At 39.6% G+C, this 24,919-nt stretch overlaps 2 protein-coding genes and 1 long non-coding RNA gene across 16 annotated transcripts in view; 2 read left to right on the forward strand and 1 right to left on the reverse strand.

The window, feature by feature from the left end:
* The window catches only part of CCDC73 (coiled-coil domain containing 73), a 71,988-nt gene extending 68,313 nt beyond the window's left edge, over positions 1–3,675 (forward strand). For 9 of the 10 annotated variants that reach the window (XM_023928471.2, XM_086893295.1, XM_086893296.1 and 6 more), the window contains one exon: positions 2,656–3,675. In XM_023928471.2, the coding sequence (XP_023784239.2) occupies positions 2,656–2,862 (207 nt within the window). In that variant the 3' untranslated portion in view covers positions 2,863–3,675. Of the gene's footprint in view, positions 1–937 lie in introns of all 10 variants that reach the window. The other variant, XM_086893299.1, reaches the window with a different exon arrangement.
* EIF3M (eukaryotic translation initiation factor 3 subunit M) lies at positions 3,663–18,320 on the reverse strand. Its single transcript, XM_023928476.2, has 11 exons — positions 18,033–18,320; positions 16,641–16,773; positions 15,549–15,687; positions 15,047–15,170; positions 14,532–14,626; positions 9,999–10,082; positions 8,591–8,690; positions 8,090–8,171; positions 5,007–5,150; positions 4,397–4,457; positions 3,663–3,969 (listed from the first exon to the last, which is right to left on the reverse strand). Exons 1-11 carry the CDS (start codon positions 18,072–18,074, stop codon positions 3,849–3,851), a joined length of 1,125 nt encoding a protein of 374 aa, XP_023784244.1. The 5' UTR covers positions 18,075–18,320; the 3' UTR covers positions 3,663–3,848.
* Positions 18,144–24,919, forward strand: part of LOC111942428 (uncharacterized) — a 43,634-nt gene continuing 36,858 nt past the window's right edge. The window contains exons 1-5 of one of the 5 annotated variants that reach the window (XR_015288081.1): positions 18,144–18,713; positions 20,384–20,458; positions 20,754–20,927; positions 21,189–21,328; positions 22,403–22,539. This is a non-coding gene — a long non-coding RNA (uncharacterized LOC111942428). Of the gene's footprint in view, positions 18,739–20,383; positions 20,459–20,753; positions 20,928–21,188; positions 21,329–22,399; positions 22,540–24,919 lie in introns of all 5 variants that reach the window. The other 4 variants (XR_015288079.1, XR_015288080.1, XR_015288077.1 and 1 more) reach the window with 4 other exon arrangements.

Genomic DNA, 24,919 nt, shown 5'->3' on the forward strand with positions numbered 1-24,919 from the left:
GTAAGTCAATTAAAAATATTGCAGACCAGACCTCAGTGAGCTAATTCCACAGATATTTGTACAACTGTACCCATCTGGATACTTTAAGGCTGAGTCAATCTCCAAAATAATATCAAAAGGGCAACAAGACACCATTTTTCACAATTAAGGCTGATAGAAAGCAGCAGGAAAAAGTCACAGCATATGAATCAAACAGATGCTAACCAGTCTGTTTGGGAGGGGAGGAAGAGGCTAGTCCATTGTGTACCCTAATAAAAATCATCACCTATGGCAAAAGTAGAAGGAAAAAAAAAAAGCAAGGAAAACAGTAGTATGTAAAAGTATAAAAACATTATTTCCTCTATTACTTGATAGGACCATGTCATTTAAAAGAATCTATGAAAGAATAAAAATTCAGCACATCCATGAATTAGAGCCTATCCATTTATCACACACTGTAGTTATGTGATGCCTTATTTAGAGTAATCTTATTCTTTTGTAGGGTAATGTTACACAAACATGTAAAAACCTGTTGTTTCCCAATGGCTCATCACTGCATTTTCAGATCTGTGTTAAACTCTGGAGCTTGAGCAGCTCCAACTGCTCTATTAGAATTTGACCCAATGCTGAATGTATCATTTAAAAGTGATACAGCAATTTACAGCTGCAGTTCACCTTTCCTTTTTAGAAGAGGTTCTAGAGGTATTTCTCAGGTAGTTAGGGCTGTGTCTGGATGAGGTGTACAGTGGTTTCAAGTGACAAAGTTGGCTGACTTCAGCAGATAATCAGGTCTTGATGCCATCAGCATCCACATTCCCTGAAATCCACAAGACTGATGTTTTAAATTAATTGACTTTTCTAATTGACTTTCCTAGCCTGTCTTTGTGAATGACACTGAGGTGGATTTTTCACCAAACACACTGGTGGTATTTACTGTGTGTCTCTTGTTTTTTCTCAGAGGTGGAGCCAGGAGCTGAGTGAACTCCACTGTGTAACCTTTGCTGAAGCAAAGCTGTATTTCATTATCTGGGTGTGGTTGTGTCTGCTTTGTCACCTCCAAACTAAAGCTCCTGCTAGCTAAGGAAAAGCAGAGATGGATAAGAACAGCGCCCTGCTGGTTTCCCCTTAGATTTTCCAAATCCTTAATCTATGAAACCTCACCCTGCAATAATGCAGAGCACTCCCTCCTTTTTGTGTTGGTGTCATTCTAATATTTTCTGTTTTCAACTTTGTCATTTTAATGCAACAAGCTGTTGGGAGATTAAAAATGGGCTCAACAGTCTTTTTTTCTGCTTTGTTTGCTTTGACTAACATGTATGATTGCAACTAGAACAGACTTAGGCCTTCTGCAATTTGGGTAATCTCATTCAACCACAGTAATCTTAAAAAGGGATAAAAATTATAAACAAATGCTACAGGTATGCTTACAATTCTAGTAAAAATACTAAGGACTGTTTAAACATCAGTCAGTCCCTGCTAAAGTACCATAGGAAGGATGAGTAAGCACCCCCAGCTCAGTTTAAACATGAAGTTTTCAGTACCAGACAGGTTCATTCCATATTCCCACATGCTATTCCATAGAGATTTTGGCTTGCAGTGAAGTATGATCTGTTTGTTGCTGAGAGAATTAACAGATTGAAACTTACACTGCTCAAATGGAAAAGTTACTTCCTCACTGAAAGGGAGATGCCAGTCATTACTGACCTGGAGTATCACCTCAGCTGCACGGCAGCAACATCCTTACAAACGCAATAATGAACAATTTGCTTGAATTTTATTGTTCATATTTCAAATTTGAAGAAATGCTTGTACACTAGGGAAGGTAAGCATTAGCACTGAATTAGTGTAGGCCTGATAAAGCCTTAGAGTTGGCTGGGCTACAGTTGCCTGATGAGCAGAGGGGGAAGGTCTCACCTTGTGATCCTTGCAAGAGGAGTCCCCGAGCACAGGAGCAGAGTCTGGGGTCACCTTGCAGATCCCCTGCAGCTCTGGCTTTGTGCTGCACCTTGCTCAGGCAGGTGGCTGCTGCTGCTGCTGCTCCCCAAGAGCCACACAATCCCAGATTACAAGTGGAGAACTCATCACTCAAATGCAAGGTTTTTGCTCATCAGGCAAAAAACCTGTTTCCCTACTGTGTTGCCATCTGTCTTTGATTTGGATAGATATGAAGTAACTAACAGTAATATATCAAAGAGTAATTAAAACTATTAAAAGAACAAAAAGATCTTTAATATAAAAAGCCAGCCTATTACAGACCTTGCATTACTGATGTTTGCATTTCAATCTATACAGTGGAGAGGGAGTTAACACTATAAACCTCATGATTTTGGATTTTGTTGATCAAATGCTTGCATAGCAATAGAAATGTCAATTGCAACATTAAACTCTTTAATTAAGCTATTTCTTTTGCTAATCTACATTCTAATACAATCTTGTGCTTTTAAAATCATACTCTTGTACTGAGTCTTATGTTAAGGTTTGGTTTATAAAAGTGTAATTGTCATTATCAAGTTTTCTAAATGAAATACGATGCAAACACTTTAAGTGTTTTCTTCCAATTGATTTATTTTTCTGTTAACATTTCCTCACTCGCTTAATGTTCAGCAAAATCCAACAATCTGAACCTTTGTATGTGAATTTCACTGTTACCAACTGCTAACGTTTGTATTCTGTCAGGTTAAAGAAGGATTTGCTGCTTCACAGAACAAGCAGGAGTCTCCTCCCATGACTGTCACTCCAGCAAGTGAAAAAGCACTCAAAGATGATGACAGCTGCTCTCTTCAGAACTCCATCATACAAAACCAAATAGGAGGAACTGAGAAATTACTGACTTTGGAGAGACTTCATTCAGCAAGAAAGAGAAAATATGAAGAAGGCCAATGAAGATAACAGGACATCAGATTTCTTGTAGGCATAGACAGATCACTTGCCTAACCCAGATTCGTAGAGGTGTTCCTACAGAATTTGGTATATAGGTGTAGTTTCATGTTTAATATGACATGTTAACAGTTCTTATGTTCAAAAATGTATACAATTCCTAATTTTAATATTAGTTCAGGTTCTGCAATCAAATTCAAGTTATTATTGGCTTTGCCCAAAGTTAAAAAGTTTGTTAAGTTAATGTTTTTGTATATGTTTAGTAAAATTAAATAATCACTTAACTGTACCCTTTTCCTGCTCCTCAGGAGTTTTGGCTGAAATAGTTCAACTCCTTTTCTCTGACAGACTGCTCACTCAAGTTTTCAGGCAAAATTCACCTCCAACTGTTTCAGAATACAATGGGTTCTGCAAACATTTACAGCTCCTTCCAGCAGTTCTAAGTGGCAGAGGAACAGAAAAATCTTCTGCTTACCTTTACTGCCAAATTAAATATATCTGTTGTAGTTTCTGCATCAGTGAGGTCTCTTTCAACACTGAAGGATCAGGTATGATTACAGAGATAAGGCAGCAGATCTGGCTTTGTGAAGCTTCCCTTCTGTTGGGTCACTTTTCTCCTCCCTTGTGTCTAAGGGAAATTTTCTCTCACTTTAAAAATACTTGCACTATCATTCTTCTGACCTCCTTCCCCTTCCTCCCCACACCTCTTGCAAAGAAAGTCCTCATACTGTACAACAAACAAAAGAAGCATAACCAATATTTCCAGTTTCTTGTTGTTGATTATATAAGAAAATAAAGAGAAGACATTTTCTGGTGTTAGTTTTATTGCCTCTTTTTTTTGTATTTTTTTTTTTTTGTGTGGGGCAATTTGGAATATTTAGCTTCTTTAAATCAATTGCATACATTTTTTTTTTGGAAACATTCACAAATTGTCAAAGTTTTGAATAAAATTTATCTATAGCAATATTACTAGGTCAAAAAAACAAAAGTTCTTAGGTGTCTGAGAGACTGAGGAGACTGTTCTTCACTTGATTCAAATTTTGTTTCCAGGTGTTTAGAGTGTCATACAATTGCTGCCACTGCTGCTTTCCAAAAGTCCGATGTGTGCTGTGACTGGAGAAGTAAAACAAAACAGGCAGAAGGTTACTAGAGATGTCATAAACACCTAATCATTCTTCTATAGCATTACTTTACTCTCATGAGCAAATAGGAAAATTCTTATTTTCTCTCTAGAAAGGGCTGCACTTCACCAGTGAAGTGAATTCTGTAGCCTTCCCAAATATTTAAAGCAACAAGAGTCATTAGTATTCTTGTCACTAGTAGGTCATTAAATGAAATGTCCTGGAAAGTAGGACTCTTTCATTAAATAAGCTAATCACATTCAGTGTGAGCTTTAATAAAATTATGATAAATAGCAACTATTTAACTACCAGCAACTGATAGGAACAATACCTTGCTTCTAGTTAGAATATTCTACAAAGGTAAGTGAAATAATTAGAACACACCAAGTTCTGCAAAATGCCATGCAGAATTGTCTTACCTGACAACGACTTTCCTCTGTGTCTGATCTATTTTGCAGTACACCATCTTTGTCTTTACAGCTGCAAAAAAAAACAATGCTGTTTTGAGCAACGTTTTCCTGATAGTGCAAAGGCAGTAAACTGCACAAAAAATGGTTCAAAATGAGATCAATATAAACATAAGAACACAGCAGTTCACTTAATCTGGTTTGCTGTTGGTTTTAATGGCCTAGTAGGCAGAAAAGCAAAATGATGTAACAAGATGAAGGTCATGCACAAATCCTATTGTTTGGTGCCAATCTATTAAAGCAATATCCTGTACAGATTTTATGAACTTCTCTCCCCTACAAACACATCCTGTTTTAGTGACAGCAAACAAAACCAGATGACAAATTAAACCTGCAAACAATTTATTAGCTCTGTAAAGAATTACATGAGATACAGTTCCTGTCACTGCGAAGAGAAACACTGGTTAAAACACAACAGTTGGGCCTGTCTTTAAAAATGAAGTTGTGCAGCTTGTAAAAAGCACAGGAATTAAAATTAATATTGTTCTCAATATTCAACATTAGCTTAGAAGATTATAAAGGTCTTGTTGATGAGCACTGTGTGCAGAACCACAGCTCCTACCGTCAATGACAAACGCTTCTACATCATCAGCCCCGATCTGGAGTTCCTGCTGCATTGTGTCAAATGAGATTTCTTTATTCTCTACAGCCATTCCCATGAAAGTAAGGAGCCTCATCTTGGCCATATTGTGTTCGTGCAACAAGCCTGAGGAAAAGTGTTGATAGTTTAATTAATGATTTAATTACAATTCATACAAATTGCTTTTCGTGTTGTTTTTGCTACATATGCTTCCAATCGTTCAAAATTTATTTCACATTGAAATCTATTCTACTTTTCCTTATCAAGAGTCTTTTTGAGGTAAAATATCAAATCCTGCATCTGCCTTGTCTTTTGCTAAAATAGCAAGTTTCATTGTGAATTCATCGAGACTCAGTTGTTTTTTAGCAAAAATGTATTATCCACAAAAGTTTTGTAAAACCTAAACAGAATTTGAGGCGGTGAGAGTGCAAGTGAATTTTTCAGTTGCATCACCTGGAAGAACAGCAATGCAACAAAATGGCTGGTTGTGGCCAAATGTTCTTCTTAAAGCCTCACCACTCATTCTCCTGTAGTTTCTGGAAAAGAAACCTCTCACAGTGATGGTTCCAGAACATTGTGGTGCCAGAAGAAAGCATTTTGCTACTGAATTTGTTTGTCCTCAGCAAGAAAAAGCATCAAGAGGCCCATGTGAGCAGCCAGTGTGGCTCAGAAAAGCAACCATTTATACATGACTGCATAAATGCCAACACAAGGAACTGAGGCAAGGCCTTGCATGTCTAAATCAGAGACCGTTTTCCTGGAAAAACATCTAGGTCAACCAAGTTTAGTCACTGAGATGAAACCATCAATTGTCTTAATCCCAAGGTCCATGAGATACCAACTAAAATCCACTGGAAGTTCCTTAAAAATGAGTGTCAATCTTTGTGTTCTAAAATGGCATTACAAACATTCCCATAGCTTCAGTAAATATGTGAGTTTGGAATTTATAACACCCATACACTAGCAGGGAAGCACATTAGTGCAGGACATCATGTTGTGTTAATTAGCTGTAATTATGATGCAGGTTCCCTATTTGGCACCCATTCAACAAAAACGCGATCACCATAATTCACACGAATGAGGAGCACCAGCAACTAAACCTAACTGGGTTTAATGGAACTCTACAAGCATCAAGAAATCAATTAGCACACATTAACCCTAATTAACAAATGCAAATGAGATGCTGATTAACTTTGTGAAGAAGACTGCTGATAATACCAGATTAACTGTGGCCATGTTAGGGCGATGCAGTTGACACAGATAATGCTACTGCTGGCCTAAGTTGTCAGCATTAATAAAACAACAAATTGTAACAAACTGATGCTGCCACAGCTTTCCTGGGCCAATTCTAACTGGTCCTGGTCCAGGAAAGCTTACAACTTTCTGCTGCCACTGGAATTCTATTCTAAACAGCCTTTAAAACAAGGGTATTTTGGCAAGTTATTAAGAAAATAAATATCTAAAGTATGGTTAAAAGCCTCATTGCTTTTAGGAACAGATAATTTTTGATTGGTTCATCTAATAACTGCATTGTTGTTGTGTAACAAACTGCCCTTGCTTTTCAAAGCCATGGCTGAGCCACTCAGTTCCCAGCATTTCCTTCCTTGCTGCCTCCATATCTCTGCTTGTCCACTGCTCAAAGACACAGAGAGTTTGTGAGCACAGCATAGAGAAATCAGCCTAAGTGGAAGTTCAGACTGCCTTTCCAAAACAGCTACACAGGTATTTAAGGATTTTACTAAGACTGTGTGAATCTTAGATTTATTGAAAGTTCACACACTGATTTAATTCATGGAGGGAAGCACAGACACTGGTAAGCAAGGCAAAAGAAACCACAACTGAGTATAAAACAATTACTGCTCTGCCATAAATTTATTCAAATGTTGGTGTAACAGCAATTTCAGCAAATACTTCTGTGAACAAGTACCTAAAAGATAAGCCCCAGACCACTTTCCCCTGAGAAAGAAAACCATCAGATGTCTGTATAACTGATGTTCAGATGCAAGTGACTAAAGATACACTTATCCTATAAACTCATTTACAAGCTACCAAAAACTTGCTGCTAATTTTATCCACCAAAATATCCCATTGGTATTTCCATCATCTTAATACTCAAAGTACCACAGTTTTAAAGCTCTGAGGGCAATTATTCTAAGAATTGTGTCACACTCCAGTAAACAAAATAAAATAAAAAAAAGCTGCACTAAACTGTTTTAGCAAAACTATGGCTTTCCTCAAATGCATCCAAGGCAGTGTTTAAGTGTCATTTGAAAATCAAAGTTATAAAAAAAAAAATCATATTTTTATGGAAACATTTATTCATTACTAATATGTCAAAACCTTAATGCAGTAATAAAAAAATCTGCATCATTGAGCAATTTCTGCATTGTCACTGACCCCTGTCCTAAAAAGCTGGAATATAAAAAACGTAATTTTAATGCATGCAATAGCTTATGAACCAGTGCTCCTTTGAAACAGTCAATTACACATCAACGGGGGAGTGTCAAAGTGTTAATTACTACTCCTTTTTTCCACAGTGTGTAAATAAAGAGGGTGCTGACATTAACATTCCATCACATTGCTTCATGTGATGAAACAAATTAACTGGGACAGACTGTGGCTTGCTGGGTCTAATGCATCAGCACATGCAGACACACACAATTTGCATGCTTTATTTTGCTGCTCAGAAGTATTTGCTGTTACAAAGTTATTCATCATTAAAAAAAAAAATAGGAGATTTATACAAGTTTGTGGTTTCCTCAATGCAGTTGTGATTTCTGGCTTAGCCTAGAGTATGAATGTGTTAAACCTTTCAGGAGGGGAGTTCTAAAAGGAAAAAACAGTGGGTAAAACCACAGCTCTCTTCCAAAGCCATAAACCAGCTTGTTTTCAAAGAACAAACCACAGTTAGATAGCCCTCACTATTTACCAGAGGTTATCATCTACAAACTCTAACCTGTATGAAATTTCCTTGCTTCAACACATGGATTCAAACTGAATTACTCTGAGGCTTCCATACCTTAAGCCATAAAAATAGTCAGAAATGTAATGATCTGAAAACTCACCCAGGGAGTCAATGAAGTCTTTGTTGTTCTGATAAAACTTGACGTAGGATGCTAGTTTAGCACTTACAAAAATTGTCAAAAGCTAGAAGATGGAAAGCAAACATGAAAACAGTTTAAATATTACTTTGGTTTCCCTCTTTGCAGGCTGGACAGATGTAGACAGAAACTATGAGTACTGAACAGAAAAATAAGCTGTTAAGAGCTGAAATTCTGTCTTCTGTCAATAGATGTGGGCAGCCTGTGCTGAGCTTACTTCCTTCCCCCAGGCTTAAGATTTGCTACTGAACTTATGGTGAGGGCAGGACTTGTAACTGAGTTTCTGAAACTTTGAAAGGGAAATTGTTTCACATGCAATTTTCATTTTAAAGGCTGTAAAAGAAATAGCACATTGCAGCTCAGGATTACTGACACAGATAACTATTCTAATGGATTTCAAAAGAAACATTAAAACAGAGCAGTCTACTGCTATCAAACCATCTCACTAAAAACAAAGTTACTTACATCATGAATAAGTTCCCCTTCCAAGAATTTCACTGGCTTTAAGGCAAGAAGATGATCAAAGAGAAAGGTATTTGGATCCTTCAATGCTCGTACAATACATCTGATGAGACAAGGAAAATGATTACTTTCAAAGCAATACACATCTTTATGACCAAGAGCAGCTCAATTTGTTGTTCCTTGCTTTCTAGGAAACACACAGGGGTTTTCAATTGTTATTAGAAGTAACATATGCCACATTCCAATTTTAAAATTCATTTTACAGGTGGAAAAACCAAGGAACAGGAAGCATTAAGTACTTTGTCCACTATCCCAAATGAAATGTATCAGGTGGTCAAACCATAGATCACCCTACAGTTTCCATCTATGCATTTATTTCCAGCACAGCCTTTGTTCCTAGAGGTACTTTTACTCCTAAAATTTCATAGAATTTCCTAAAAATTCATAGAATTAAGTTATTCTGGAAGATTTAATTATACTTGAATATGTGACACAAAACAGAGAAATCCCCAACACCAAACAGTGCAAGGCCCAGGATTTATCAGTTGCAGCTCCAGGCTAGAAAGAAGAACTCGAGATGAAAGCTTTTCTCAGCAGCACATGAGAAGCCTTGGCTCACTCTGCCACACGAGGACACCAGCAGAACCCAGCTCTGCACGGACACAGCCCTGGACACACGAGTTCTCTCAGAGGGAACACGCTGCAGGTTGCTCTAGGGTAGCCAGTGAACTTCCCACTTATGCACAAACACTAATTTTCCAAAGGAGTCATCCTGATTTTCCTCCATGGTTAAGTATAAACAGCTCCCTTGAGAACTACTGGTAGTGCACATCTGGCAGAACTTAAAGAACTAATTCCTAAGAAAAATCATGGTAGTTAGAACATCAAAACACAGGCATTTACTCATTTTGGCCAGTGGGGAAAATGCACTGTTATGAATCAATTTAGTCCCAGCTTGTTCAACAGGTAAGATTATTTCTGTGCAGTTCACATCCTTTGTACTTGCTCAGAGAGAAGACAGCAACAATGGTTTTTCAAGAGAAAGTGCTATTTGTAAAGAATGCTGACAGATAATAAAACAGACAAAAAGTAAAACAATCTGAAATAAAGGATTCCAAGACAGATTTTGAATGCAGAGCTAATGTAAAGAAGTCCCTACCCAAGGCTGATCTCTCAGCAGTGAGCAGGAACACTCCTGTGCACTTGCACACTGCAATAAACCTGGCTGTGCCTACAACCAGACCTACAGCACACTGCAGAGACAAATTCTTGACTGAGCAATGCTACAGAAGAGACCTTGGCAGGGCCCCTGGACTGCCAGGCCATTCAATACTCTTAATAGTATGGGGATCAAAGTATATTGGCAATCGAGGAAAAGTTACTTTTAAGGAAACTGGGAAGTCAGTATTACCTGTGAGCATCAACTCTAGCCTGGGAAGCATTGTCCTCTGTGTAACTCCCCAATAGCTCCACCATTACTTTTGCTGCAGTGTCACTGTAGAAAAAAAATAAAGTTACCTCAGGACTGCTGAAAAAATAGTTCAAACAAGACACTCAAATATTTAAATAATTCCATTATGATGTTACAGGCCAAATTAAATTACACTTGAAAAAGATGTAGATGATCCATTTTAATTCCAGTGGAGAGAATAAATTAACTGCATGTATTCTTTCAATTCTTGTTCCACAAAATGTTTATCTTCACCCTTCATTTCATTCTCTTAAACTGATAAATTACCTGCTGGCTATGGAAAAAGCTTTCTGAGCTAGGAGCAGCTTTATATGGTTCACTAGAATGCTCCTCTTATGCACATCTGGATTTAATCATGCTGCAATAAGTAGCGCTGCAGAGTTTATTTCAAATGTAAAATGGCATCTCTTAAAGAATATTTATTTTCCTGACAGGAAAATGACTGTATAAAAGCTGCTCTCTTCTTTCACAGATTCTCTCCTCAAGTGTTCTGAGTGAGAGCTGCTCATTTTAACGATGAAATTACGCAGCCAGCAATGAGACTGAGGCTGCTGTGAAGCAGCTTCCAGCAGTGCTCTGACTGACAGCTTTTAGACAAGCAGCTCCTTCTCAGAAAGCTGAGCAAACCTACAGCCTTGTCTACCCAGATTATCTCGTAAACAACATCAGAACTACTGCAAACCAGCTCTGAGAGTGTCACTGTGCCATTTTAACATATTTTGATTTATTGTCACTGAACAGTTTTACCACCAACAAGGCCAGCAACCGCTGATGCTTGTTGCAAAATTTACAAGCTATCCCACGTGATCTAAAAGCAAACACAATTTTCCTTTAAACAAAACACTGCAAGAATAAAGTCTCAATTTGCACTAATGACTTAGGCCATTGGCATAAACTGCACAAGGAAGATCAAACCAACACAACATGCCCAGTAGGTTCTGTGATCTGACAGAGGTTTAACCCATACAGCAGCACGGTTTTTGTTTTAAAATAACACTTTTTGGTTTTGTTTTGTTTTTGTAGTACAATAACACTGTCTTTATATGGGTATTTATTTGAAATCTCACCACACCACTGTTTGACAGCCACTCTATAGGGTGAAGTTTGTTCTCAGAGAATTTACCAGATCTGAGAGATGTGCAGCACAAATATTAAGACATCATGGGCAACAGCAAATATCATATAGAATCTGCATGTACATTTGTCCCCAGGCAGGGACATTTTCTATAGATCCCAGCATTCCAGAACCATGTTCAGGAATGTAAGCTTTAATCAAACATTTGTTTCAAAATTAAAGAGGTCAGCTTATATTTTGCCCTGGTAACCAATATTGATGTAGATGAACTGATCAGTGGAAAAAAAAATTAATTTAGGCAGCTTTATATATGAAAGAAGCATTTGCATGTAAATCAGTCTGTGACTGACTATGATTTTAGCACTGGTAAAATCTTACCAGAACTAGATGTTCTAGGAGACAAAGCACCAGTTTAATACAGGAATGGCAATATACAGACATTTAATCAAAGAACTGAAATAAAAAAGCTCAACTCATGTGCTCTTCACCCTAAGAATACACAACTCCTCATTTAATAAAAGCTTTTCAGCAGTTTCTTGTGTACTTCAGAGCTGTGTTACAGTCTTCTGGCACTTTTCCTCTCCTAATCTTTCCCTTAGCAGCAAAAATTGAAAACTATCACTTAACTAATTTCAAACATTCCAATTCCCTGCCTTTTTTTTTTTTTTTCATTTTTAAGTGGGGAAGGAGTGGAATTTTTCACTTGTATTTCCAGGAAACAACAGAATGCTACAAGACAATTACTCCCAAACTTTGTGTGCTAAATTCTTGTGAACCTCAGCAAAGATATGGCAGGCCTATAATCTTCTATTCAGTGTCAGATTACTACTGTAAATTAGGCTGTTTCAAGCACTAATACAGATCAGTATTTTACCACAGCTTGTTGTTAAATATGTCTCACCTAAGGTGCAAACATGAACCTTTTTTCTAGCAAAACAGCCTGAACAAGTGCTCTTGGCTCCACCTGCCAGTCTAGATGTGACAAAATGCCGGTGAGAGCTTAAGAGTGATGGTAGATAAAGGAAGGAAAAAGCCACAGCAGAGCATTTAGAGACTTAGTGAGATGCTGGAATTGAGACCCTCTATGTTACATGATATGAAACTGAACTAAAATTAAATTAAATAATTATTCTGCAGGTGCCTGACATGCTGAGCTTTTTGGTAGAAGTACTAACAGCCAGACTTGCCAGACCTGTTTGAATTTGACTTGGGCAGGGCCAAAGCTGCTGAATCCTGCCAGCAGAGACCAGCTTTAAACTGCATCAAGGTGTTTGGAAAAGGTTTGATAAAACAAACTTCCACTTGTCACCACAGGAAAAGGGACACCACACAACCTTTGCACATCTACTTTTTAGGAACTACCAATCTACTGACTACCAGCTGATCCACTGGGAGAAAGTCTATTGGCTACAGAAAACCATTTCTTCACACTGAGCAAAGTTAAAACATAAATCAAGCAAATGAAAGAATTCAATTGTCTTTAACAATCTAGTTCTTTTCCCTTGATTATAAATCAACAATGGTAATTGAGGTATGATTTTTATCACGTACTTTTCAGTTCCCACTTATCTTCCCATGCTGCTAGATAGAGCAACATTCCTGAGTGCTACAGCTGGAATGCTGCTGTGAGTTTCCCATACTATTGCAAACACTGCCCACTGATCCAGGAGAGTGAACCAGGTCAAAGGTGCCAGGGTCACTTCTTGTTTTCTTTTCTGGAGAGAAGTGCAAGTGCTCTGCTCAGTGCACAGCTTGCTGCAACCCATGGTGAGGACACTGAGTGCAGGAGTCGTCTCTTACAGGGTTTGAGGAAGGTTTTATCTTAAAAAATCACCTATGGTTAGCAAGCAAAAACCATTTAGCAAGGTTAGTGGTAGCAGTGGAAACAAAAACTAGAAGTTTAATGCACTGATTTGATAGCAAGACTAGCTAAAAATAGAGGGCTATGAAGTTTGGGAATGAAACTAGTTAAAAGCTCACAGTAAATCAACAGGATGGGAAGTCAGGAAAAGCAGGAATTCTACCAGTGTAATATTTCTGAAAGAGAATAAGCACTAAGCCATGGAAAGTATCTGTGACTAATATTTCAGAATTTGTTTTGACCATCTGAAATCTGCCATACAGAACTATCGATGCAAAAGCATTTGAGTGTTACAAACAGGAATTCCCAGTAATATAGCTCACAGAGGAACTACTCCATGAGGATTAATCACTCCTAAATTGAGGTCAGTTAAAAACGATCCTGCTGTGCTGATGCAGCATTTCCAGGCTACAATTCCAGCAGGGCAGAATAAGCCAGCTCTCCTGACAGAAGGAACTCTTCTCCACCTGTGACAGCTTCACACTTGCCTTTCTAAACCCCCAGCGAGGTCATGTCCCCAGTCCAAACCCCTGTGCAGTCACACACAAATGCCTGCACCAGCTCAAACACACAGACTGGCAGCTGGAGGGACAGGAACAGAGGGTGCAGGACAGACCTTCTTTTTGCAGCAGTGCAAGGTTATGCTGAAAATGCAAGAGCAGTTCTGGTACCACTGTGAGTCAGCAGTGGAGGGGGCCTGATGTTGCCTCATGGTGAAAATAAAAAAAAGCCTTGAAAAAGTAACTCAGAGAACAGAGTGGAAGGGCAGGGAAGCAATACACACCCCCCACATCCCCATTCCAAACTGCAAGACAGGTTAAATAAGTTTTAGCTGATGTGGAACTATACCCTGAACCACTGGACAGCAGCCCATCTCTGCAGCCCTGGCCAGGGCAGTCAATCCACTGTATCATTTCTGTAAGATAAACTGATGACAGCTCTCAGTACAGACCTGCATTAATTCACAGGCACCATACACTCTGCATTACTCTACATGCCAGAAGACAGTGGTTTGCCAAGTTTGTTAGATCAAAGATGCTTCTTATGATCCAGGATAATAATTCAAAATGGCCAAGCAGGTAGTCTGTGGACATTAATTTCCATGACTAGTAGAAAGCTCTGTCCTGAAGGTAATGTTTACACAAAAGGACTGATTCTGTTAGCCATGACTGATAAGCCTTCCCACACCATTAAGTAAGAGACAGCACTACCATGCACTAAAATGTCAAGAGTGCAATTAAATAATAAACTTGGCATAATGCTACAATGCACTAAGATGATTATTTATAGAAAGGAATAGTGTTATTTTGGGAGTCAGTGGTTTGCAGCCAATTTGATACTAACTTTAATGTTATTGGCAACACTGGTTTAATACGAGAGTGCTTAAAAATATTTAAAAAAACCCCAGAAGTGTACTTGGATTGAATTATCAGCACATATTAATTTTAGAAGTCCTGTGAGAAATACTTTCCCTACAGATCACCTAGAGTACATCAAAATACAGAGTTACCTAATATATATAACTTGTCTTTTATACCTTTTCTTGCAGTCTACGAGGACATCATAGAGCAGTCTCAGGAGAGTGTGCTTTTTCTCTGTGGCCAGATTCCAGTCAGAAATCCATTTTCGGACCTAGGTAGAATACAAGTGAAAAAGAAGCATTCAGGAAAAGATTAAAATAGCACTATGAATACTTCTCATTTTCTCCCAAGCAGAAAAGGATTAAAAATGTCTTGCAGAGACTTCTCTTTTAAGCCTTCTGATTCTCATGCTCTCACTGCCCCTTGTTCTATCACTATTTGCCCATGTCAAAAGTCACTCTCCCTCTTTAATGAGCCCCCTTTTAAGTACTGCAATAAGGGCATCCTGGAGCCTTCTTTTCTCCAGGCTGAGCAATCCCAATGCTCTCAGCTTTCTCTCCCAGGAGCGGTGTTGCATCTCTCTAACCAGCTTCACGGCAATTTCTAGGAGATGGTCTCTATCAGCTCTGAGTAATGCTTAGGTGCAACACTGATCATGCAAAGGCCACAACTTGAAGGGTCACTTAATTACCTGATCTAGTTCAGTTGGAATGTACTGGATGGCACCACAGGATGAGGCCACTTTCAGAAGGCTGCAGTACACTGTGTATCTCACAGGAGTGTTCTTGTCCATGCCATGGAAGAGATTGCTCAGGCTAAACCGCAAACAAACAACAGTGGAGTTACAGAGGTTTCAAAAAATGTTACTGGAGTGCATGTAAATGTTCTTTTAAGACACATGCTAGCACAAAGCATCTGGCAGCACCCTGCATCTGTTAATTTTAACAGCTTCCAATGTTGTAGTCATTTTCAGCAAAGCTGAAAACTATGCATATTAATTTTATTTTGTAATACCCAAGGGAAAAAAAATATTGGTGCTTCAATTTTATTACAGAGAAAGGAAGATTTAAAAAGTGCTTCCTGCAACACCCCACACTTTGATTTAAAGACATACAAGATAATCCTTCCTCTTCAGAGGTACAATTACTTTGCCAAGTCCACCACTGTCTCACTTTGTCCTGTACAATACTTACAGCTGCAGTCTAAGAGATGGGCGCTCTCCTTCCCGAAATTTTACTAACTTCTCACACAGGTTTTCAATCAGTGCTTCTTGTTTGTCAGGTTCCAGGATAAGAAGCAGAGAGACAACGCTGTTCATCACGCTCTCCACATCTGCAGAAACCAAAACATAGAGCTCTTTGAAACTGCAAGCAGAAATCAGTAGCTACCTTGTGCTGGATATACTTTTGATAATAGTAATAATTCATACTTTTGATATGAATTACCACTTTGCATGAGCAAGAATTGTAAAAGAACGGAAATGCCAAGACACCAAGGTGGATATTCAGCACCAGAATGTACCAGAGATTTGGCTCACGTGGGCTTACACCAACACACCTCCATGTAAGACAAGAATTACCACCCGAAGGACAACACAGAACATGGTATTTGATATCACATTTGTTCTGAATTCTCTGTTTACACACAGAAGAAATCAGAGGAACTCGAGGTTCCACACAGTGGCTTCCTCCTGCACATCCAGGAAACTGCCCAGGGTTCTACAGTGAGAACAGTAACACCTAGTGCTCAAGCACAGTAAAACATTTCACCAGGAGCATGAGGGATACCCAGACCACAGGGAAAATGTCCTCAAGAACAATGGAGCATATTACAAACCCTCCCCAGCTCCTGTTTTAAGTGTGTTGTTCCATCCTTTCCAAACAGAACCAGAGAAGTTTTGTGTTTTCTTTTCAGTCTGCCCAATTATCAGTCAAGCAAAGGCAAAGAATAAAATTCATTACATATGGAAAATATAATCTATTCCCCAAAATGACACCTGAGCATCAAAAACTCTATTTTACATGCAAGTCTCTACGCCCTCATTACAAGCAGAGTCTAGCTCAGCTTCTGACTTCTTCAAAGCACGCTGGATGTCTGGAGAAAGGAGTGGCAGAGTGCATGCAAATATTCCATGGCAATGATGGAAATATGCTCTTCCAGTCTTATGAAGATGCACAGCTTGTGTTTTAATGTTACACATTTCTAAATTCTGCCAACTCTTACTGTTTGAAAAAAAAGTGATGGCAATAAATTTAGCCAAACCAACAAGACTTAGAGATGCAAACCTTTGTCATCCTCTTTCAGGCACACATCACACACTTCAATAATCTGTGCCAAGTCCACATGAAGCCCGCCTTCAGCGTTTTCTTCAGAGATTTCTGCTCCTTTGGATTTCAGGTAAGCTCGCAGTTCTGCAGCCTTAAAAAAGAGAAAGACAACACATACAAAACAAAACAATTGTTTTGTGAATAACAAAGTCAAAGTAATTAAACTTCTTACGGATTTGTGTTCTGGCAAATGCTGTACCTGCTGTTGTGTCCCTTACAATAGGGTACTGCACTGCAGGCCTAGTAAGTTTTTGTGACAGGGACACTTTCTTACGAATTTTTATTCCCTCTGCAAACTTCAGACATTAAAACCATTTGGTTGCTTCACCAGAAAAGAAAAAATGTATAAACAAAGCCATTTTAGAGAGGGCAGAACTTTGGTCTTCATGACTTTACAACAACAGTTTCTAATCTGTTTGTAGAATGGCATGGAAGGAATCTTAAAGATTTTTCCATCTTGTTCCACTCCTCTGCCATGGACAGGGAATGTTCCACTAAACCAGGTTGCCTAAAGCCCCTTCCAACCCAGCCTTACAATGTCATGAGCTGCCTTACACTGTTAGGACATAAACCTATGCCAAGAAAATACCTTTCCCTCAGCAACATGCCTGTTCACTAAAATTCAGGGCTTCACCAGCAGAACCATAACCCTTCAGAAGCAATCTGAAGCCATATAACTTTTGGCACTTCTGACCAGGAGGCCGCTGTGACATTTACATCTTGTTTAGTGCCAAATCTTCTGGAACCAGAAGAAAAAGCTAAATGCCCTGGGACAAACTGCTGTACTGAGGATGATGGGGCTGTACTAGGCATTATGGCAAATGAAAACTGGGCTGAAGACTGGTGCCATGTGTGCATTTCTTGCAAATTTCCAATACGTATACACACACATTGTATACACACTGTGTATACATACCCATGTATGTGCACATAAATACCTCAACGACACTGGGAACAAGCAGCCCCCAATCCAAAGGCACAACAAAGCACCAGCTCAAAGCCAGAATTCCCACTTCCCGTGCCCGTAATACCGAGAATTTCACAAAACCCAAGTAATCCCCATGTGTGAACGCATTTTCTCCTCCTAAATAAAAAGCAGGGCTGAGGAGCGATGAAAACGAAGTGCCGGAGAGGCGGAACACTGAAGAGGGAACACAGGGTTATCTTTCAGCCATTATGTTCAAGTTTCTCTAATCGTCTGCTCACTCTCTGTAGGGAAGAGCCCAGACGAGTTCGCGGAGCGCTCGCAGCGCCCACGGTGGGGCAGGACCGGCCCCGGCTGCCCCCCCCCCGACACGGCCCGGTCCGGCCCCCCCTGCCCGGGGCCGATCGCTGCCCGGGGACACTGACCTGATCCTCCTCGGTGATGTCGATGAAGGCCGGGACGCTCATGGCTCCGAGCACGCCGCGCTCCGGAAAGGCGGAGCGGCTTCCGCCACCGCGCCAGGCCGCGCCGCTTCCGCTTCCCACCGCCGAGCGGGCGGGACCCGAGCTCCGACCGCCTTGCCCGCTCCGCCCGCCCTGCCCGCACTTCACGGGCGGGACCCAGGGACTGCCCGGGCACGGGCACGGCGCCTACACCCGCCCCTCTTCCCCTCACACTGGCCCCTCTTCCCCTCACACTCGCCCCCCCTCCCCTCACACTCGCTCCCCCTTCCCCTCACACTCGCCCCCCCTTCCCCTCCCCTCCCCTCACACTCGCCCCCCCTCCCCTCACACTCGCCCCCCGTCCCCTCACACTCGCCTCCACCCCCACCCGTCCCTCACACACTTTCCTTCCTCCCCACCCGCCCCTCACGCACTTTCCTTCCTCCCCACTTAAAAGCTGAAGTCCTTCTCGTCTCTCCGTCTTTGCCGGAGCAGTTAAATAGCAGATTTGGTGTGTCGGGAGTGAAAGGCGGTGGGAGGAAGGACAGCAGTGGAGTCCGACCGCCTTCCTTCGGCTTCATTGAGCACCTGCGCTCACGCTCCGCTGAGGAGCGAGGAGGCCTCACTCGCTGTCCCGGTGTTTTCTGCTCGAGAAATTTCCTGGTCAGCTCTGGCAGACCACCATAAGGTGGCTTTTCCTCTGCTCAAAACCTAAAATGATAAGCCAAGAAAATCCTAGAATAGCTAGGGTTGAAAAGAGCTCTAAAATCACCAAGTCCAACCAGGAACCTGGTCAATAAAGACTGCTGTGCATAAACTTTGTTTTGCAAACCTCACCGAATCATGACTAAACTCCTTCATTTACTCCAATAACTAGAACAGGGTTTTTAACATCAGGTTCTGAGTCTCCACAGCACTGAGCACAATGAAATTGATAAAAGGCCCACACTGCCTTTATTAAATATTGTGACTCTGCTTTGTTTTAATTATCTACACGCTTGTGTAAGTTTTAAATAATGCCTCAACTTTTAATTTTTCCATCATACAAACCTTGCCTAATTACTCTACTTCAGGCAGAATTTTAAAAATATTACCCGTACTGTAGCTGATTAATTATCTTTTAACCAGAATATTTTAGTACTCTCTGATAGATAGTCCTACCAGTATTTTGTATTTCAGAGTATTCAGTATTTTTTATGTCAGCATCCTGGAAGTTATAGATAGATATAGATGATATAGATATAGATAGATAAGATATAGATAGATATAGATGATAGATGATATAGATATAGATGATATAGCTATAGATATAGATATAGGTCTCTCCTTTGCATGGCTGATCTGGAAGAGGATCTGATTTTCAGAGAATGAGTGTTTGAGCATTTTTAAAGTGTAGATGACTTTTTTCTAGTACTGCTTGACACAGTCCTGTGACAATAAAGGTAACTGGGATCCATCACCCTGGGGGATAGAGATAAGTGGTACATTTGATTTTCACACATCTTTAGGAGACATTTCAGGTGCTCAAGCACATGCCTGTTGCCAATTTCCATTCTGGAATATTGTACATGCCTGGAATATGCGATGTTTGTCCTATAGATCCCGTGCTGTGCCTGAAATAAATTCCTCTGCAGATGCCTAAGCTACCTCAGGGCATGGAAATGGCCCAAATCACCCAGGGAACTCCCAACCCCAGTGTCTATTTTAATTTAGGCAGTGCACCCAGATGGAGGTTTGTCATGTATTATTCTGAATATATGAAAATAAAATAAAATAACCATGGATCACATTGGGTAGGCAGGACATGACTCCAAAGAGCTCTGCTGGAATATCCACATATGTTCTGTTGCATGATGCTTTATTTGTCCCAGAAGAATTAAGATGACAGATGATAGCTGAGGTTTGAACTTGTGCATCAGGAAGGCCACTTTGAATATAAAGGGGGCAGTGTGCGTTTTGTGAAACTAGCGATGCAAAGAGGATGCAGCGGAGGAACGGCCGGCAGTGTCATTGGAACGATGACATTTCTGTGGAAACGAGGCAGTTGTTTATGGTGCTGTGTGCAGTTCGTGAAGCCAGCCCAGAAACAGGGCAGGGGTTAAGGGGAGGCAGGCGGAGGTGCCTGCGGAGCTCCAGCGCTGCTGCTCCCGGAGCCCTGGGGCAGCGGGGCTGCGACCTCAGGGACACCTCACTGGGACTGTCTGATGTGTGTGAGTCCGTGTGTGTCTGTGTAACATCGGGAAGGCCTTACCACCCGAGTTAAGACTTAACTGCTGAAGGAAAAAGAGGAATTTTGGCCGGTACCCACTGTAAATAGTTTTTTGTTTCTGCAGGCGAACCAGAGAGAGAGGTGGAGTCTAAAGAAGTAGCGTTCCATCACTTTCAACTTGGTGACTGAAGTTCTTTAGGTGACACATCTTAAAAAGCATTTTTTTATGGAGGCTCTTTAAAACCAACAGACATTTTTTGAAAAGAAAGGGTTTAGCATTAAACTCTGAAAGCTGATCCTCTTTTGTTAAAGGCATTGATGAAAAGGATCTTCTCCAATACAGAAAGGAGCAGACTCTGATGGCATAGTTTTCCCTCTTCAGAATCCCTCTTATTTATTTGTCTATTTGTCTATTTGTTTATTTGTCTATTTGTTTGTTTATTTTCTTATTTACATATTAATTTACTTGCTTATTTTTACGGTTCTCTCTGTAGGAGAGAAGAGAGTTGTCCCTGGAAAGCGGTGTAAGGATGAGTGGCCGCTGGGAATCTCCCCCTTTTCCCGGTGCAATCAGTTTTGTTGCTGAGTGCCCTCTGGAGGTTTTGGACCCGCAGCGACCCGGGCTATCGAGGCTGTGTCTGAGCTTTTCAGGACTCCTTGCTTCAAAGGTTCTCCCTCTCTTTTTTTTTTTTTCTCCTTTGGAGAGATATTCTAGTCGATCTAAACGAGCAGAACACAGTTAAGTTAGCTTTTGGTTTAAGTCAGAATTACGGCATATGAGTTACTCAGAAAAGGTAAAAAATAATTCAAAAATTCATTCAAATTGCTAGACAGCCAATCTGAATCTGTTTCATATTTAGGAGCTTTAATTAGCTTTATCAATGTATCAATCACTGTGCTTCCTGCTTATGTTTCTGTTTTCTCCCTAGTTCTCGTTGGGGCTAAAGGGAAACTGCTAAAATACCCTTTGAGCCTCTTCTTGCAAGATATATCAGAGATCTCAGGGGAAGCCTGTTATCCTTATTCTTCCAGCCAAGTTCTGTAGCCAGAGGAACTCTGGATAACTTCAGTAAGTATTGGAACTTTTGGGTGCTCATTTTTGGTTTTCTTGTAATCTCTAAATTCTCCACTTTTGTCTACACTTATTCCCCTAAGTGTATCAGTTAAAATAAATACCTGCAGTTGCCCTGACCACCGTGCTGTCATCATTCAAGATATGTATTAAAAATTCTGACTTGAAGAAGCAAAATTTAATATTGCATTATTATAATCACTAATAATATTGGGTTCTGACATGGAGTTTAACATCTGAAAAGCATTTTTAAATTTATTTTTTTTTTAGACTCCTGATATGCTTATTTTGCTGCTCGTGTAACAGGTGTTTTTCTTAACCATTTTTAAGGAGAAATCCTAAGTTTAGAGGAAATGAGCATTCAATTATTTAAATTTCCTGAGATTAGAGGAAGAACACTTTGCCAAACAATGCCTCTTCACTTCAAAACCTCTCCCCATAAATTATGTTAGGGGATCTTATTAAAAGTCTTTAAAAATTTCCTATTAAAAATGGTTGATTGCAGTCCAGACCATCACAGCTTTTGTGCTTTCAGTGAAATACCACAGCTGTCGCAAAGAAATATATTGTGAGACAAAAGGTTTTGTTTCCTTAGTCATAAATTATTTTTGTGATATCTGAAGTAAGATAAAACTTTCACTTATGTTTGAGTGAAGGAAGATTCCAGTGATAACTTGTTCAAAAATCTATAAAAAGAATATAAGAATGTAGATCTAGATAGCAAATTAGAATCAGACTTCCTTTTTGTTTAAGGAAAGCAATTATTTCTGAAGTCAGTGAAGATTATAACCAGGGATAATAGCATAACTTTGCAAAGCACTGTGCCTTTATCTCAGTAGAACCTGAAGTTTAAGCTTTCAAGTCTGACCTTTGAGAACTCTACAACAGAAACCTTTAGTGTTGGGCAGTTTTTAAACCAAAGTTAAACAGTCAGTAGTCTGTTTACTAATTGTACTATATTATATTATGCTATAACTATAGTACATTACATTACATTACAATAAAATAAAAAAATAGACCTATTCTGATAGTTAAAATTTGTTGTGACCATATTTGTTTTTCTGTTAGCAGATAAGTTTTTTTTGCTGTGGGATTCTGCAGCCCTTTAGAGGAGGGAGGGCTGTACCTGCACTGAACAGGCTGTGAAGTTTTTGCTGTCAGGACTGAATTTTGTGTTCACCAAGTCAAGGAGTAGAAGCATATTCCAGGTATGACCTGTGAAAGTAATGAAAATATGAAATTGCAGCACATAAACTAAAAATTATTTGTCAAAATCTTTTGCCAAGTAATTTTGAATGAAAGATATATTAGGACATTCACAATTTGCTCATCCATAGTTGTTTTATGGATAAAGGTCAAATTTCTCAGCCTCCTCCCTGCTTGTTATAGAGATTATGGAATAAAGAAAAATAGTACAGGTGCTAGAACTCAGAATTTAAGACATTTTAGGTTACAGATGGGAAAAATCAATGTGCTTTTTCTAGTTATCAATAACATTAATAAATAAGCCAGTTCACTTTACCCAGTGCCATCTCAAGAGTTTACTGGAATTTGTTTATTTGTATATTTAAATCAGGAGTGTACAAAACAAAAATGAAAGGTGTCCTTTGCTTCTGTTGTTCAAGGAGAAATGGAGTATGCAGCCTTGACCCTGTAGCAAGATTCATCACTGTAGCCCACTACTCTTTTCCTTCTGAATGATTTTTCTTATAAATTAAAATTCATTTTCATAGTGCTTTTTCTCATGGCAATGCTATGCATTCTTTGGGTCAAACTTAGACTGAAAGAACTGTGAAGATGAACATAAATCAAAATAATCAGCACTTGGGAATTATTTCCATTGTAAGGATGAAGGCATATTTTCCATATCCCATATACCTGGGGCAAAGTGGGGTCAGGTATCTGTGGAATCAGTTGATGCACACCAGTGTGGATGGGATGCCTGGAGCACACAATTCCATACTGCTCCAGCCCTTGCCAAAGGATGTGTGGGGCATGTGGGGGTCAGGGGGGAGCACCTAAAACCTCTGTACCCTTGTAGGGTCCAACTCTGTGTTCTCACTCACGCTGAATGGCCTTTTACAAGTAATCCCGCTGATGTCAGTGAGACTTTTCTGTAATAAAACGCTGTCTGACAAGAATATGGATATCAGAATCTGGCCCTGCTTGTACTAATTCCATTTTAATGAATACTTAAATGGAATTGTTATTAAAAAAGTCTATTTCCTAATATTCAATAAATCAAAACTATAAAATCAGCTTGCCAGTTGTTGCCACTCCAGTCAAAGCCATTTTCTCTCATATTGAAAATAATAGTGCATACTGTCTCCTATTCAGGAGGGATTAATTGTAATACTTTTATCTGCTTCATAAGATTTATTTCTAATAATGAAGAGCAGAGAAAAGTAGGGGAGCTTTAAACTTTTACTGTTTTTATTAAAGCACCATATATTCATGAGATGTTCCACAAACGTGGAATTTGCTTAACAGAAGCTTTTTTCATGTTTCATAAATGAGCAACTTCAAACCAGAGTTTTAAAAAAGCGTTGTTCATTTCTCTGATCATATCCACTTAATTTTATAAGAAGAAGCCTTGGGAACTATATAATAATGCAGAGATAACATTAAAACCTGCTGAGATTTTGTAGGCTTGTCATCTGATGAGGATTATTGGAGCAGTGTTGTGGTGTGCTGCTGGGGAAGCTACCTGAGATCAGGCTCCAGTGAAGCGAGAAAGTTGGGTCTCCATAGGGTAAAAGTTTTGGGTTTGAGGTGGTTTCTCCCTACACATGGAAGAGGACTGATCTGCTGAGCTTCCACGGTGACAGTCACACTGAGGAGCAGGAAGTATGCTTATGATGCTCTTTGACTTCAGTGCACGCTGACCAAATAGAAACAAAAAGCAATGAAAGGAGGGCAAAAAAGAAACAGAATTCACTTAAACCAACGATAAGCTGTTGTACTGAAAGCCTGGCAGAAAAATTCTAGCAGAGTATTATCCAAATGCTATCCAAATGTTTCACAGGGGTGGGGAGTATTCAGTTCCCTCAAGATGTTCTTCTAGACAACAGGCCAGTTTTCTGATTTTATCCCTTTCCATGTGCCAGGTTTCCAGAGTCTCTAGCTTTGATGCAGTCCTGTAGACACCCTGATGTGGGGCTGAGGATGCCAGCTTCTCCATTGCTCTGCAGCAGCCTAACAAGTTGTTTTTATAAATTACACATTTTCTCCAACCATAAATATTGTTCCTAAAAGGGATACTGAAATGAAGATAATATGACTTTTCAGTAATAGGTCTTCTAATGTCAGCCATTCTGTTTAAACTGTTCAATTTTCAACAGAATTCAAGATCTATGCAGTATATTCTACCTCCTGCAGACTGCAGTTGTTAAAAGAAAATAAATCACTTAAACAGGGTCATGAGCAACAAAGGCCAATTTGGGTTCAAAGTTTACAGGTCTCTGCATTTATCAGGTAGAAATATGCTACATTTCACTATTTCATAAAATATCCTTTTATGAAAAAGCCATCAATCTTTGCATGGCCTACTAAAACTGATTTCTCAAATGAAAGAAATGAATGATGACA

The sequence above is a fragment of the Cyanistes caeruleus genome, chromosome 6, assembly GCF_971803275.1.
Source record: "Cyanistes caeruleus chromosome 6, bCyaCae1.hap1.1, whole genome shotgun sequence".
Classification (NCBI taxonomy): domain Eukaryota; kingdom Metazoa; phylum Chordata; class Aves; order Passeriformes; family Paridae; genus Cyanistes; species Cyanistes caeruleus.

What these genes read in the sequence shown, in the direction of transcription:
- EIF3M (XM_023928476.2), bottom strand. Translation starts at nt 18,074, where the DNA reads ATGAGCGTCCCGGCCTTCATCGACATCACCGAGGAGGATCAG. An exon ending in CTCGTAGACTGCAAGAAAAG is followed by an intron (nt 10,083 to 14,531) that starts GTATAAAAGACA and finishes TTTTTTCTACAG; the next exon opens with TGACACTGCAGCAAAAGTAA. An exon ending in CAGAGGAAAGTCGTTGTCAG is followed by an intron (nt 3,970 to 4,396) that starts GTAAGACAATTC and finishes TTACTTCTCCAG; the next exon opens with TCACAGCACACATCGGACTT.